Source organism: Amblyomma mixtum, chromosome 2, assembly GCF_055824585.1.
Source record: "Amblyomma mixtum isolate Tamu chromosome 2, ASM5582458v1, whole genome shotgun sequence".
NCBI lineage: Eukaryota > Metazoa > Arthropoda > Arachnida > Ixodida > Ixodidae > Amblyomma > Amblyomma mixtum.
The window spans coordinates 23625221-23640980 of record NC_143013.1 but is presented as its reverse complement, the minus strand read 5'-3'; the positions used below and the strand labels follow the sequence as shown (position 1 = coordinate 23640980).

Here is a 15760-nt window from a genome sequence, read left to right as displayed (position 1 = left end):
ACCTATACACCTAGTACCATGGATGGAAACTGAAGTGTAAAACTTATCACAAATATTGCTTTATTCGAGCAAGAAAGTCTTCCTCTGAAGCGTGGGTACCAAGTGGGCCGAAAGATTCCTTCGTGTATTCATCTGCTTCTTCATCCTGTTCGAACAAAAAGGTAAATATCAAAGCGGTTAATCACAGGCACCGCTGAATTGGCGCCCGACTCTACACATGATGCCTACACAGAGGTGGCAGTAGTATAATTGTTGTAATTAAACAAAACAGCGACAACAACAACAACAACAACAACAACAACAACAACAACAACAACAACAACAACAACAACAACAACAACAACAACAACAACAACAACAACAACAACAACAACAACAACAACAACAACAACAACAACAACAACAACAACAACAACAACAACAACAACAACAACAACAACAACAAACACAATCGCTACCGCAATAAGAAGAGTAGTGGATAGCACACGTTTGTACAACCTAGTAACAACATAACGAACTATTTGTATTGCTACTTTTGCCAAGCATGTCAATAATGTAATTGTATGGGCTTTTTGTACCACTAAAGATTAATGTTCTTCTCAAGGCCTGCCATTCTATACTAATCAAGAAAACCTTCGTTAGTTTGCCTACCTATACAGCCTTTCTTTGCTGGCACTAACCAGTCATGTTAAGTTTACCAAGCGCCTATTTTGATGAGACAGAATGCTGGTTACATACTATTTTTGTTTCCCATGGAACCAGGCCGGTTACAACTACATAAACTGGAGCATCCTATTTAAGTACTTTGCGGCTGGACGATGCTTACTGTTGTCAATGCAACGGCGAGTGTGAACATGAGCGGTCTTGAAAGCAGATATCTCAAGCTCCGAGTATAACTTGCTTGAACGCTGTTAAGGATCCCTTCGAATCTACAAAGAACTGGGCGCTAGCCCATGAGATTTAATTTCGGTACTCCCGAAAAGTTCCTGTACGTCTTGCTAAAACGGCTAGTCGGGAAAGCGAACTCCTCTTAGATACCTCTGGAGGACAGAGGGGTGCTCGCAGTTCTGGATGCGACTCTTGGAACCAAAGCTCGCAGGTAGACGAATTCAATGTGCTCTTATTAAAGGGGCACTGCGTTAGTTTGCGGCTTGAACGAATTCGCCGCGCTCCAATCTCGTCGAGTAATAACTTCACGTTTCCGCAGCTCCGGCATGGCAGGATTTGTGTTACGTGCCACCCGCGACTCCCCGGAGGCTTTGATTTAGGATGCTCTACGCATGATTAATCCCTAAGATATGTGAAGCCTGTGGCATTCTCATGAACTGCTTAGACCTTATAGAAAGGCGCAGACATCCGAAAATAGTTTACTCGAGAGCTCGCAGGTGGCACTTACGACACCTAGCACTGTGACTACGCGTTCTAAAGAAAAGGGCCACAATATCACTATCATCATCGTCACAACCACCACTACCACTCCAAAAGTAGCCTTTAGAAGCGGTCGCTGTGGCACCATAAGGACAAGTATGTAGACGGAGTGACGACAACGCAATTGCTCTTGCGTCTCTCATAGCCTTAGTCGCTTTGGGACGTTAAACCTCATAAACTAACTAACTAACAATTGCTCTTGTGTTGTCGTCGCTCCGTCTGCGTCCCTGTCCTTGTGGTGCCACAGCATTATGAATTCGTACCAACTCGCCCAATTCTCAACCTTTTCGAAACGGTCGAAGTGAGGAGAGAAGTGGGAAACATTAAGTATCGATGAACACTGGATAGTGGTAAGGCCTAACGGGAGTGGGGCTCAAAGCAACTGACCGATGACGTACGGCAGCGGATAGGCGGGGGCTGCAAGGACCGGCACGTGCACCTTGTGCGAGTACGTGTGGGAGACGGCGGCCGGCGCTGCGAGCACCGCGGGTGCGGCCACCACGGGGGCCGCGAAGAGGGGCACACCACCGCCATGCACCAGCACGGGGCAGCCACAGCACACGACCAGCGCCAGCACAACCAGGGAGGACTTCTACAGAAAAGAAGGCCCCAGCACGCGGATCAGAAGGGTACGCAGGACGGCTCCGGAGGAAGTCGCTGGATGTAGTTAATTGCGAAACGCAAAAACGCTGCCTTCGGGTTCGCTCGACAGATTTTTGTTGCACAGTTATTGCGTATGCCCTGCAGAGCTCACCTAAATAACAGTTCAGGTCCACATACATCATATGTGGACCTGAACCACACACGGAGTACGGTGTATGTGCACATATACACCATACATACACGGCTATAAGTGCGAACTGCATGCCCGGCCACTCAGGTAAGAGGATAGGGTATCCATGTCGATCAGGTGAACTTGGAAGAAGAGGAAGAAGTGGTAGATGACGAAGAAGAAGATAGGCTCGATAGAATGCGCCCTGGCCAATCCCCCGCCGTGGGTATGTGCCATTAAGCCTGAGGACATCATCATCATCATCATCGGCCCCTAGGATGCTTATATGGGCAATCCGTTACGATCCCAAACGCAGCCGGCGAGAATGCATTTGTGAAGCAGTTGCGGAAAGCGTTTTGAGATTTTGTCTAATTCATTTTCCTTGAAAGCAAATGAACGAAGATTTTTCATGGAATTTTATAGTCATAATTTTCGCCTAAGCTTATAAAAATGATGAGAAAGAATAACAGATAAGAAGCGCAGCAGTCGAGTACACCAAAAATTAATGCCTCAGAAACTCCCGCAGATGCTTTCTTTGCAATGTACGAAATCTTGGTTGTAGCGACAGATTACAGGGCATGGCACTCGTGCTTGGTTTTGTTGAGCGGGCTCAACAAAACCAAGCACGAGTGCCATGCCCTGTAATCTGTCACTACAACCAAGATATTTTGGTAGAACAGAAAACTGGGCGAGTTGGTGAAGGTTCAACATTATGTACAGCGCGAAAAACTAAGCTTGTTTGTTTGCGTGTTTCTTCCCCTGTCTTAGTTTTTCGCGCTGTACATAATGTTCAAGATATTTTGGTGACGTTGTCAAGCTGCCTGGCTTTAATGCGGGAGTCTGCAGAAGATCGGGTCCAAAGACGCGTTATTTCATCGCCAGAAGGCGAGGCTCATTGAGAGGGCATGCTACACTGCGCGTGCGTCTATAGTCTCGATATACTTCCGCCTCATGAATCCGGCAACTGTATCGCCCACAGGAACACATTTTAAATTGAAAGGCGAAACGAAGAGCTGCTCCGCAGTTCTGAGCCACCACGGAGAAACCAGTGAATGCCCAGCGCTCATCTCTGCTGCCAGGTGGCACATTTCCTAGCTTAGTGGCTTTGCGAAAATCCGAACACGTGTCTGGGAGATGCTCGTGTTTATTCAATGAACCGTCAATCTCCTGGTTTCAGCGGAATTTCAGCCCGGTGTTCTCTGCGCATACCGCGGAAATGCTCTGCCTCTTTGCTGTCCCTTCAGGCTACAACAACCGTTACTGAAGGCCTTTCTCGGAAGAGAGCATCCTGGGATCACTGGCTTGAACGCCTCACAGGCGCAGCATGTCGGTTGCTCGTGCAGTACCGACGCTGACAGACCGGTGTAACGGTTTACCGCTCCGTCGTGCCCTCTATAGTGCATGCTAGTATGTACGAGCATTATCGCGCTCTCCTGTTTGTGAGGACTGTGTGCGTTGCTACCCATTTGTAATCACTGTACAATTTACTGCTCCTGTCTTAGAATAACCAAGCCCCATGCTTGCGTAAAGGATCTCAAAAGGATTAAAAGTTCTTTTACCTTGGCAGACGAAGTGTAGAAGAGAGCTGATAAGCAGCCGCGGTGCTTTAGTCTACTAATTGGATCACTTACTTTCAACTCAGTTGAAAGTAAGCGCTTTGTATGTCTCTCCTTTTCTGTCGTCCTTGTCCTTTTGAGCGCTTTCACTGTCAAAATGGAAAACCAACTCGCCCAGTAAATTCCATTATACTAATTGGAGCTCTACAAGTATTCTCTTCCTCGTTTAATTCAATGACAATGTCGTGCACATGAGACTACCATGCACTAAAAAACACCTGTCAATAGATACTAAAACTTTCAATTCCACTTACCATTGCTACTGTATCACAGATCCTAAAAACCCTGTTCGAAGAAGTAAGGATGGACTGACACTTGCTTCGGGTGCGGTGGATAACGCACAACCTCACCGTGACGAGTGGTTTGCCCTGACTTGTGAGGCCGTCTTCCTTATATGCGCGGGCGTGCACCCCTGTATGCGGGGGAGGGACATCACCTGTCTCGAAGGCATCAGACCGACCATGCGATTCGGAAAGGAGCAGTGCGTTGATGTCATTCGGAAGAGCTTCCGCGACACAGCTCGTGGTCACGCTCTCTCACCCATCGGGGTCCGACGAAGCGGACGCCGGTGGTGTGAAAAACGCGACAACCTCTAACATGGCGGCCTCTCTCGACGTGATCGCTCGAAGCTTGGCGGAATGCGGCCGAAACACTGGATTACTCAAGCCGGACGCACGGTACGGTGGGTTGGCCTTGTCGCCAGCTCAAAGTGGTCTTGTTGCTCTTGTCGAGTTTGAATGCTGGTTACCTTCGCTTTACGCCACTTAATGCGCAAAAACTTGAGCCGTCGAAAAAGAAGATGCTTAGACGACGGTCGCAACGTTCGTGAGTGCGAAAGAGTTCTAATGCATGGTAGCTCTGCTGGAGGCCTTCATCGTAGTAACAGGCATCAGCGTCGCCGTCGGCGCCGTCGTAGCTACCACTGGCGTTGTGCCGTGCCGATCAGAACAATTGCAATGGGCGAAAGGAATCGGGATGAAGCCAGCTTTGAAACGGAGCGAACGTTTTCCAGTTGCGGATTTTCGCTTTCTCGTCACGCTTGTAATGTTTCGGCACGAAGATTATTATTCTCAGTCAAAATTAACCATTGTCGACTAGACCAGACTAAGCCATGTGATTTACTTTTTTTTTTCAGGAGCCCATCCTGTTTTGAACAGCGTATGTTCGCTATGCTCCTGTGTCTTTCACCTGAGCGTATGATTCAGACTGAGACACATCATCACCGCTTCAGCCATGGAATCTGCTCCCTCTATGTGCTATGTATTCAACGTTTTGTGCACCTACCTTAAAGAACTAGACCTTCTAAAAAACTATTTAAACTCGTTTTTTTTTGTCATCACGTGAGATGCTTTTTCAGATTTTCTTCACGGGCTCCTTTCACCGCAAACAGCTCGCTGCCACTACCCTCCATGCATCCGCTTGTTTCCATTCTTTTTGTTCCGTGAAAATAAGAATAAATGTTTTTATTTTGTATAGCTTTCAGAAACTGTGTGGGCTAGATGCGAGAGTGACGTCATGTGAGGCAGCTACTAAGGTATCGTTTGGCGGAGAGCTACTCGTATTACTTAATACTGCACAGTTCCCAACCTACGAGGAATGTGCAAACATGTAAAACATACACCGCGGTGAACTACACTTCGTACAGGAAAAATGATAGGAGTTTGTGCGCTGCCTTTTACCCACATGTGCATTTGAGAAAAGCCTTGAATCCAGGTCACACGAAAAAGAAAGAAGCGGGAAGATTTAAACTATATCCGCCGCATATGTCAGCGAAAATACTCCACGGCTTACCGATGTGGGAAGTAAACAGTCGCGTCTGAGGCAAGACGATCTTCCCATTCCTCGCCGTTGCCCCCGATTCAGGTTATGCAATTCTATTTCTGGAACGGAAACAGCGAGTGGAGCATTCACACGGCGTCACGTCATTCACTTGTGAAGGCAGAGTGACAGGCAACTCGTGTAAAAAAAAAGTAAAAGTTTCACACAGTGTGATTTCTGGTGGCGCAACTGTTGAAAAATATCTGTCTCATGTTAAGTCTCCGTGCAAACCAAAGAAACATTTTTTTTTAGTTTAGGTGCATGAAGTAGCTAGTTAGTTTAGGAATGCGAATTAGGTGCGCTATGCACTATGCGACCATTGTTTTACATTGTTTATCTTGCTTTTGAATTGCTTATCTTGGTTAAGCTTTGTTATGCATGATATTGCTATGGGATTAAAGTGGTATATCAAGTATATTCTGTGTATTGTGTTTGTTTGCATGAAATGAATGAAGCACGGTAGATACGTGATATATATGATAACACGGTAGCAAGATAGTACGGTAGATATCAGTCATGGTTACATTTAAAGGTTTCCAAAGACTTTCTTGAGATCAGTAAAGTAGTTAGACACGCATGAAATATTGAAATCACAGCTTCTGACTGAAACGCCAAATTCATTCAATTTCCAATGCGTAGTATCCATAATCTCGGGTGTAACCAGATGCAAATTATACATGACGACCTATATTAGTGGCGACCTATTAGTGGCGGGCTTCAGGGAAGCCCGCCACTAATTTTAATAATAGGCTTTTTAAGTTATGAAGACGGCTTCTGCAGCACAATAATACCTGCGTCGGCAGGCACCAAAAACAGATGAATAAGGTTAACTAGCCCGCAGATTAACTAATTTCTGGTATATAACTTGTTAGCTACCAGTTTTAATCACAGTTAGGAAACTGGCTGCAATTAGAGATTTGGAGCCGGTCATTACTAGTAGCCATATAAATTTCTAGAACTTAGAAAATGCGGTCACCCTCGGCGCTCTATCAGGGCACCCTGATGAAAGACGGTGCGCCGTTTTAAACCACTGAGATAATGAATGTTTATGTAAGAAACGTATTTCAACTGCGCGCACCACGGGAGGGAAGCCCGAGTCCGCTTGCCAACGTTTCGACCCGTGGTCTTGTCTTCGTCGGTCCATCTCCCTTCCCATTTCACTCTTGTGGATTTCACACCTCGGTTCTAATAATTTTGTAGCATGACCAAGTAGAGCTTTCTTGAACATCAGTTTTAATTGTGAGGCAGCTGCGGAAAACTTTAAGATGCTGATATGCACGTGTTGATCGGAATGATGGAACATTCTGATGCGTGGCAAAATACTGCTTTTGCAATTCCTCCTACGCTTGCATGGGATAGGCGAGACTGCCTTAAAAGGTCAATGAAGTGAGTTTTTGGCAATAATTCTAAGGCAACTGTGAAAAATTGTAAGATACTGTTGTGAACATAATGACGGGATTCATCTAATCTTCAGACGCGTAGCAAGATCTTGCTTCTGAAGTTTGTCCTATGCTCGTACAAAGTAGTTAGGGCTCCCATAGAAAGTCAATGGGGTGCGTTTTTGATAATAAATAACAGAAACATACGAGCGTCCCGAGAAGGGATCTGCAGATATATCGATTATTATCTTGCACTCCTAAGATATGTGAAAAAATTGTGTTCGTAAACAATTTCCCGTTGACAAAAATTGATTGCCCAGAATTTCTCGCTACGCACTGTTTTTCTGGGAACCGCCCAAACCGAAGAACAGCAGGGCTAGACAGACCAATTCGTTACTGAATCAAGAAAAAAGCAAGCGTATGAATGTACATCTTCGCGACTAGCAGCAAATAGTGGAGTTTCACAGAGTTCAATCCTCGTTACATTTCTACTTTTAAACTACACTGATGGTCTTCCCGTCTACATATCTGAACAGTGTATGCTACATGCAAACGACATTAACATCTTTGCAACGGCCGATAACAAAATATAATTGTATTTTAAAGCGACAGTTAGCTTTGAAAAATCTCTGGCAGTGGTTAAAGATTAACGAAAATTTTGCGAGCACGTGGGTGGACCTTTCCATTCTCAATTTGGCATTTTTCAAAAATAAGGAGGTCTATTAGAAGCGCGCACCCAAACTAGATAGTCGTAATTAAATGAACAACAATTCGTACGCACATACTTGCCTATTACGGCATTCAAGCTTAAATAGCGCACTAAAACCTACGCGACTGAAGGAGACTCACACATAGGAGCGTAGTTTAGTAAAGCAGCAATTTGGGATAGCTGGTTAAGTTGGCGCGGCATTGTTCTTCCAGTCATGACACAGGAGCGCCTGTGTGCGTGTCATTTCCCTTCCGTCTCCTGCCTTTTTGCAGACAATTAATGCATGAGATGACAAATCATAAATTATTATCACACACCACACGGCTCTTTAATTTGTCCACTACAGAAACGCATAAATTGTGCATTTATTGCATGCGCCTGTGTCGAAGCAAAAAGTAAGCTTGAAGCCACCTTCTTTTTTTTTCTCAGAAAGCTATCAAACCTTGAAAGGACGACGTTTCGGCGAAGGAGCTCCAGTGGCGTTGCTCCGCACTCACACGTCTCAATAAGTTACGTCTCGTCCTCAATGTCAGGCAAGGGCGTTTCAAGCGTACCACGCCTCTTCCACTAAAAAGAAGGGAATCTCTTGTCTTGCACGCACAGCAATCAGCGGGCTGTCATCGCAACCACGCAACACGCTCAAGGACCTTCGAAAATTGTCCCTGCTCCTTTTGTAGCCAGCAAGCGCGTGTTTGGACGCGAATGCCTGCGCACCCTCGGTTGCCCAACTGGGCGGACGCGAACGGAAGGGAGGATTTAGCTTGTTACGAGATCACCGAAGCGAGGGGACTTGAGAACGAGCGAGGCCCAAAAGCTGCCGAGTGGACGACGCACGGAGGACCAAGCCAAGCGTGTACACCACGTGATCTTCTCTCGAGACAAATCGCCCTTCTTCGTCGCTGTTACCGTTGATGTTGTTCGGCACGAAACCTATAAGAAGGGATGCCGCTGTGGTCTGGTGTCTTATTCCCTAGGCAGATGTCGGTTCGACGTGCGAGCTGCCTTTGAGGCGTACCGAACATGTCCAGCACGTAAGTTATCCATGATTCAGATTTATTCTTTTTTTTACTTCACATATTTTTAGATTTCAGCAGTGTTCAGTGTCGTCCGGTATTTTAGGAAATAATACCGGACGTGGTTGTGGTTGTACTTGAATAACTCTTTGACTCCTACTTACTATGCAGTCGAGGAAGCCTCGTAGTGCATTTTGCTCGGTTCTCTCCACGAAGGCAAGTAAACAAGGACTTTTCAATTCGTGGAAAGGTTGTTGTGGCTAACGCTTTAAACAATAACTCAGTTTTGTAGGTCACATGGAGCAGCAATAAAGACAAGCGAATTGTTTAGAACAGCTTTTAGTGTTTTTATACTGTTCGTATGCGTCTTTTTTCTAGCACTCGAAATGTTTTAATTTTTCAAGACTCTTGCAGTTTTGAAACGTTTCCCGGACTTCATAACAGCGTAACGCACGCAGTGTTCCTGAGTAGCTTAGAAGAACGGTAGCCAACCAGCAATAACTTTTGCGTTGCCTGACTAAAGCTAATAAGTTTCCTATCCCTTCGACATTCAAGGCGAAAGTATTTTCCCCGCCAAAAGGCAACACGCGTTTGTGAAGCACACTAGCAATTGAAAAACAAAAACACTCTTTCTGGCGCCTACGGAGATATTCGTTTGGTAGGACTTTTGTGATTTTTATTATTTTTTTTCTACCAACGTCCCCACCTTGCGCTCCTTTTCCAGTACCAGAACCTCTCAAACATTCCATAGGAGAGTTGCAAATATAAAACGCATTCGAAGGAAGACATACTTCGGCACGCACGCACGCACGCACGCACACACGCACGCCCGCACGCACGCACGCACGCACAATGTAATTTTTTTTAATTGCACAAACCAGTAATTGTAACCGCTTTCGACAGCGGACGGTGTAGAGGCCTCTAGCATCAGCGTAGCCCGAAGCTTTGCAGGGTGGGGAAAAAATTATCTTTTTTTTTTCAGCTCCACAGGAGGCTGACATTAGAGCTTGGTACAAGAACCCTCATTCGCCATGCGTTTTGAGGCCGCAGGAAATTACCTGTTGTAAACAGGACGCTTGACCACGGAGGTTACAATCAGCACCGCTTACACACACACTCACGTGCATACTTCTGAGGGCAAAGAACTCTATTCCAACACATACGCGTATAAAGCTGACCTGTAGAAAATCTGAAGTGCACATTTATTTTTCTTCGTCTTCTGACTTCAGGAAGCGCACGACTCCGGCGTGGGTGGGTCTTCGCTCGCTTCCCACCGTTTCCATAGTGACGCTCCTGCTGCTGCTGATCATCGCTGGGGGCAAGGGGACCTGGTCCCTCTCGCTGGAGCCCCTGGTTCCCGTGGCGGCTCGCGAGCGCCAGGAGACGGTCACCCACGAGGAGCGTACCACGCGCGCACAAGGAGGAAGAGACATGACGGACGACGATGACGACGACATGGATCGACCTTCGACCACGGTCGTCTCGTCGACCCGGCGCAGAGTCATCATTCCTGGCGGTGAAGACCGCGACTACCCGGGACACATGCAACGCCGCCGCGGCGGTGGCGGCCGAGCCGTGTACCTCGTGCTTCCGGCGGCCGCCGTCGAGCCAGCGCCGTACGCACGTCCTCTCCTTGTGCGTGCTGACCTTTTCTGACCACGCCCTTATCAAAATGGCCTGTAGACAGTCTATAGACTTCTTATGGACTCTATTGCCTTCCTATAGATATTTCTTTTTGTCTATTCATTATGTATAGATTGTCCATAGACAAGTCCACTAAAAGTGTACGGCCATAAATCTATAGATAGCCTATTGACTGTCTATAGCATTCGTATTGCCTATAGACTAGTCTAGAGGATTTTTCTATAGAGAGTCTATAAGCTTATAGACAAAAGTCCATGGACAGTCTATAGATTGTCTAAAATTTTTTTTTGTAAGAGCGGGAAGAGGAGGCCATCGTGTCTGTCACTTTGTGCGAGAGCCAGTTCACCACCCATGGTGACAGTGTAACAAAGCGTCGCTCAAGTTGCCTACCAAAGAGAAATCAATACCTTGAGCGCCGCTTGAAGCTCTGTATACTAATGCATTCATTACAATAAAAATGGCTGAGGTTCAACGTGGCTTGAACCTAGTTACACGAGCGGAAGCTCTGTTAAACATGGTCTCCACTGTCTCAAATCAAATGTCAAGGTCAAAGGTAAGGGTCAGGTACCAAATGGTCATAGTCATATGATCACGTGTTCATCTATCATACCTTGGGCCATGTCACCATGCAGTTAAGTTCGGCTTGGCCTTGTGGTCGTTGTCTCACTCACATCGAAATCGGAAGTTTTACCCCGAGGAATTGAGCTCTTGCTCTAAAAAAAAAGTTTCATAAGCTTGAGGATTGAGGCTGTCATATTACTGCGATCCAAACAAATGCAGATATGCCCGCAAAACGCTGGTTGCAGCTGCTGCAGAAATGCATTCACAGCGATTGCGCTAGGGCGAGGTGAAGGATTACTGCGCCTTTTCTCTGCTCATCTAATTCTTCTTACGTAGTTCTCACAGAAGCCCATGTATTTTATAGAGCGCATACATTCTTCGTAGGCTTCTTCTTCAACATCTTTCAAGCATCCACGGATGACGGGGACAGCATATCCTAATATCTACAGGGCCATGCATAAGCAGTGTATCGGTATACGGGGACGTAAAGGGTCACTAAAATTATAAGCATTTTCTAAGTTTTTTCAATAATTTGTATTTCATTGAATTACTTCTCTGGTCTAGTAATGAAATAACGTAGTTAAGTACTTTTTCCCGCTGTAATTTCGCAGCAAAAGTAATTAATTACTCGTGAAATGAGATTAAAATGTACCACTGATCATTGCGGCGGCAAAGCTTTGGTCTCTACGACGCCCCTTTGGGAGCCTGGAAAGCCGGAACGACGCGCGGGAAGAATTTCGTAATGCCATGCCTCCGAGACCAACGGCTCCCATTTCGCGAGCACCCCTCAAGCTGCAAGCTGCAAAGCTGTCCATGGTGCGCCATACGGGCAGATGGCGCACGTTAGAGTTGAAAACTGGTCACGAGGGTGCCCAGGCGCTCGTATTGTCACGTCGGCTTGGGGCTGTTGGGACTGGGTGTCCGAGCCAGGAAACGGTCGAGGCGACGGTGAGTCAAATGACTTTTATGTACAGTATGTACAAGGGCGTTTACATGATACAAGGGCCAAGAGCACCACGGGCTAGCACAAAGAAGAAGGGCGGCCCCGGCGGCGAGCGTAGCTCCGGCGTGATGGCTCTTCTGCTGCCCGTCTGCTGCGCGGGTTCAGCGCGGCTCCGCTTTTAAAGCCGCTGGTAACGGTTACGGCAGCCAGCCGTTAAAATCCTCCAATCAGGTCACGGCACTGGCCACCATTCAAATTAGACCAATGGTCGAGAGCCGGCGAGCGTCGGAGGAGTTCGCACCGACGGAGAAGAGGGGAGGAGGAAGGGTCCGTGTCGGCGCCGGCGAGACGGCATGAGTCACGCTGCACGTCGCGACATGCCCGAGAGAGTCTGGGCCTGCTTTGAGCGACGGCGGGCGCGCAACGCTGGTTTAGACAGGCCCGCAAGCGAAATGGGAGCTCCGGCACTACAGGGCTGAGCGCTGCCGTCACTAGGAGACTCGAGGGTGAACAGGCGGAAATGCGCATGGCACGAACACTACCGAGCTCACGTAGCCGAGGTCAATTCTCGGGACCACAGAGGTAATGAATAACCTGCTTTGAAGGCTTCACACCGTTGCTAACAGCTCTGAGCAGCAAGATGTTAGGTTCGGCGCTGGTTTCTGTTTTGAGCGCAGTGAAAGTAACGACTGTTCGGCCTTTCTTCTGCATTTATTTTATTGTCTTGTTGTCACCTTGTCCTTGTAATGGCTCGGGATGAAGGAATAGCCAGCTGGGACGGAATTTAGCGGGAAGGCCAAATAATCTGTTCGTCAGATCTACAAAGAAGTTGGTGTTTCTTGTATTCTGTTTAAGTAGATGTTTTGGTTTGGTTTATTGTGGTTTAACGTCCCGAAGCAACTCAGGCTATGAGGCACGTCGTACTGAAGGGCTCCGGAAATTTCGACCACCTTCGTCTCTCATAGCCTTAGTCGCTTTGGGACGTTAAACCCCATAAACTAAACTAAACTCTTTAACGTGCACTGACATCGCACAGCACACGGGCCTCTGGAATTTCGCCTTCATCGAAACTGGGCCGCCGCGGCCGGGATCGAACCCGCGTCTTTCGGGTCAGCAGCCGAGCGCCGTAACCACTGAGCCACCGCGGCGGGGCTAAATAGATGTTTTGTATTCGTGCAAAGCAAAGAAAGTAAACTAAAATTAATTGCATTACCTTGCAGGAGTAACTTTAATTTAATGCCGTTACTTTTCTGCAAGCAGGAATTAGTAACGTAATTTAATTATATTCGTCCGATCTTTAGGAAAGTAATTAGTAATGTAATTTAATTCCTTTTCAAAAGTAGTTTTTTCATATCTGCTTATTGCGCCACACATGGTTTCACATGTTTTTGATGGAAAGCGTGAAATTAAGTCTAATGAACTTAGAGTCTACACAAGGAAAACTAAACGTGAAGGAGAAGGAGGATGACGTCACATAACCACCCTTTGCGAGAAAATCTTCTTCAAAATTCTCTCCCCTGGTCGACTATACACGTCCCATCTTCCATGACAAAACTTCAAGAGTGTCAGATGACGTTCGCACTTAGTTTTAAAGACCAGCGCACTTAGATCAGGCCAAACACACCAGGAAATCAAATTTGACCTGAAGCCTTCCATTACAGCGTGCCTCAAAACCAGGAAGACAGTTTTGACGCATAAAACTAACTAACTAACTAACTAACTAACTAACTAACTAACTAACTAACTAACTAACTAACTAACTAACTAACTAACTAACTAACTAACTAACTAACTAACTAACTAACTAACTAACTAACTAACTAACTTTCTGCATGCTGAAAAAGGCTTTTTCAATGAATTTGTGCCTGCTTTTAATTGCAGTTACAATCAGCGGTCATTCAAGCTGGCGCGGTGATTTCGGGCTGCACGGGTTTGCCGTCCGTTCGCAGTACGCTGCGGAAGGATAATATTCTGCTTGTGGGCTATTACGCGAGTACAATGCAAGAATTTCGCAGGGCTTTGTGTCTACAGCCTTCAGAAAAGCCCGCGCTTAAGTTCCCTCTCTTGGGACACTTACAACTTCTCAAAGCTTACCAGGCGAAGAACTGCAGCACCACCTATCGACGCATGAGCGAGATAAAGGCGCTATTCGAAAGAAGGCCTCCGTGCACTTGCTTCAGCTAACGCGGGAATAAGAGTCTCTGAGGCTCCGCGCGCGTCAAAAACGTCGAGGAATCTGTTAGTGAAGGTGCCAAGTGGAGTTACTGAAGTCTCATTCAAGCTTTGTGCGCACATAGCTGCTCTCCGAGAGTATCATATCCACTCTGGCGACACAGTGTGCATGACACGGATGAAATTTTTAGTTTTGAGTAAAGCCTACCCAATAGCCTGCTCATTTAGGTTTTTTCTCTGTACTGCCAATCATGTCGCTTCTGGGACCTTCTCCTCTATGCAGTTAAAGCGACCCGCTTTCAACTTGTCGCCAAGTCGGTAGGACAAGCATTTCATGCTGCAAGTAATTTTACAATCTGCTCTTAAATCTGAAAACTCGCGCCTCAACCCTTTAGTTGCCTTCGCTGAAAACAGGTGGCAGTGCTATATGCAGCGTGTTTGAACGGGAAATTTGTCACACTGAGAGGGAAGACTGGGAAAAAAACTGACCTCGCCTAACCGTAACACTGCTATTTTTAAATGTAGCATGACCCCGACTAAAGTAAGGTACCACAGAGAACGTATGCTGCAGGAGCACTCATTGCAAACGCTAACCCTACCTCACTAAGGTGGAGAGCTTGCCTAGTTGGATTGCACTCATGGTGGAAGTAGCGTGTCACGTCGACTTTCTTTTTGCGCCCTCGTCCTTTGCGAGACTTTCAGCATTAACCCTACTGGCAAAAAAATTTATAATTTTAACAGGTGCGCAGCAATATCAACAAAGGGTGGAATGGCTTTTAACATTACCATTGGATAATTGAATTTGCTTGAGCGTGTGTGCGCAGTTTTATTTTTACAGAGGTGCAGAGTTACCTTTATTTCCTCATTTTATTTTGCAAGAAATCCCATCTTTGTGATACATTTACCAGTTTCTCGCATTGATGTGCAGTAGGGGGAAAGTAAAAAAATATTGCCGGAACTTCGTAACATTTCCTGAGGGTAAATTTTATGGGAATTATACCATGACGAATATGCAGGAATTGCAAAGCGGAACAATATAACTGATTCTGACTTGCCTTGTGTATAACCATGTGTTTGATGACAGCAGTACTCGACCATCTAGTAATCGGTTCACAGTTCGTCATTCAACGCAAGATAGAAAAACCGCTGACGTTAATATTTAAACACATTTGGGACGTAGCAAAAACACAGTGCTTGCGCCCTTTGTTTAACAGATACCTGATTACACTCCCACAAGTACAGTATCATTGCGAACAGCAACTAATCGGACTCAAGAAAACCTCTTATCTATCCTCGATATGGGTTCGCACTAGATAAGTGACACGGTTTGGTGTTCCCCCTATGCCCACAAGTAAATTGGCTGTAAAATGTACAGTCGCTTTCAATATAACCTGCAATGCGCGTTACATTGATAATTCACTCAACAAAGAAAATGAGCAACTACTGCAGCCAAAAAGGCAAGCATCAGCAAAAAACAGAACGGAGAAGTTTCTGAAAGTTTTTGCCGCGCTCTGTAAAGCCACGGAATGTTATGCCCGATGTGGTTGGTGCTACCGTCACGTTACCAGCCCCATTATACCGAAAGTGACAGTATAGTTAGCCAATAACATTTGCAAACACATCAGTACTCGAGTTCTGCGCTAACCAAACTCAGTCAACCATACCACTTTTGTGACAAACTTTTGGTCGTGATACGAACATTGCG

General features: G+C 46.2%; 2 protein-coding genes across 7 annotated transcripts in view; one reads left to right on the top strand and one right to left on the bottom strand.

Annotated features, from left to right (window-relative positions):
• The window catches only part of LOC149358691 (metabotropic glutamate receptor-like), a 297659-nt gene that overhangs the window by 24054 nt on the left and 257845 nt on the right, over positions 1-15760 (bottom strand). The window contains exons 9-10 of one of the 6 annotated variants that reach the window (XM_089570849.1): positions 1816-2020; positions 44-145 (exon numbers count right to left, since the gene is read on the bottom strand). The exons of 4 other annotated variants lie outside the window; for them this stretch is intronic. In XM_089570849.1, coding sequence (XP_089426975.1) covers positions 61-145; positions 1816-2020 — 290 coding nt within the window. In that variant the 3' untranslated portion in view covers positions 44-60. Of the gene's footprint in view, positions 1-43; positions 146-1815; positions 2021-5607; positions 5697-15760 lie in introns of those variants that run through there. One more of the 6 variants, XR_016288715.1, reaches the window with a different exon arrangement.
• Positions 8556-10881, top strand: LOC149358692 (uncharacterized). The gene is made up of 2 exons (XM_089568891.1): positions 8556-8753; positions 9965-10881. The coding sequence occupies exons 1-2, from the start codon at positions 8743-8745 to the stop codon at positions 10389-10391; spliced, it is 438 nt and encodes a 145-aa protein (XP_089425017.1). The 5' UTR covers positions 8556-8742; the 3' UTR covers positions 10392-10881.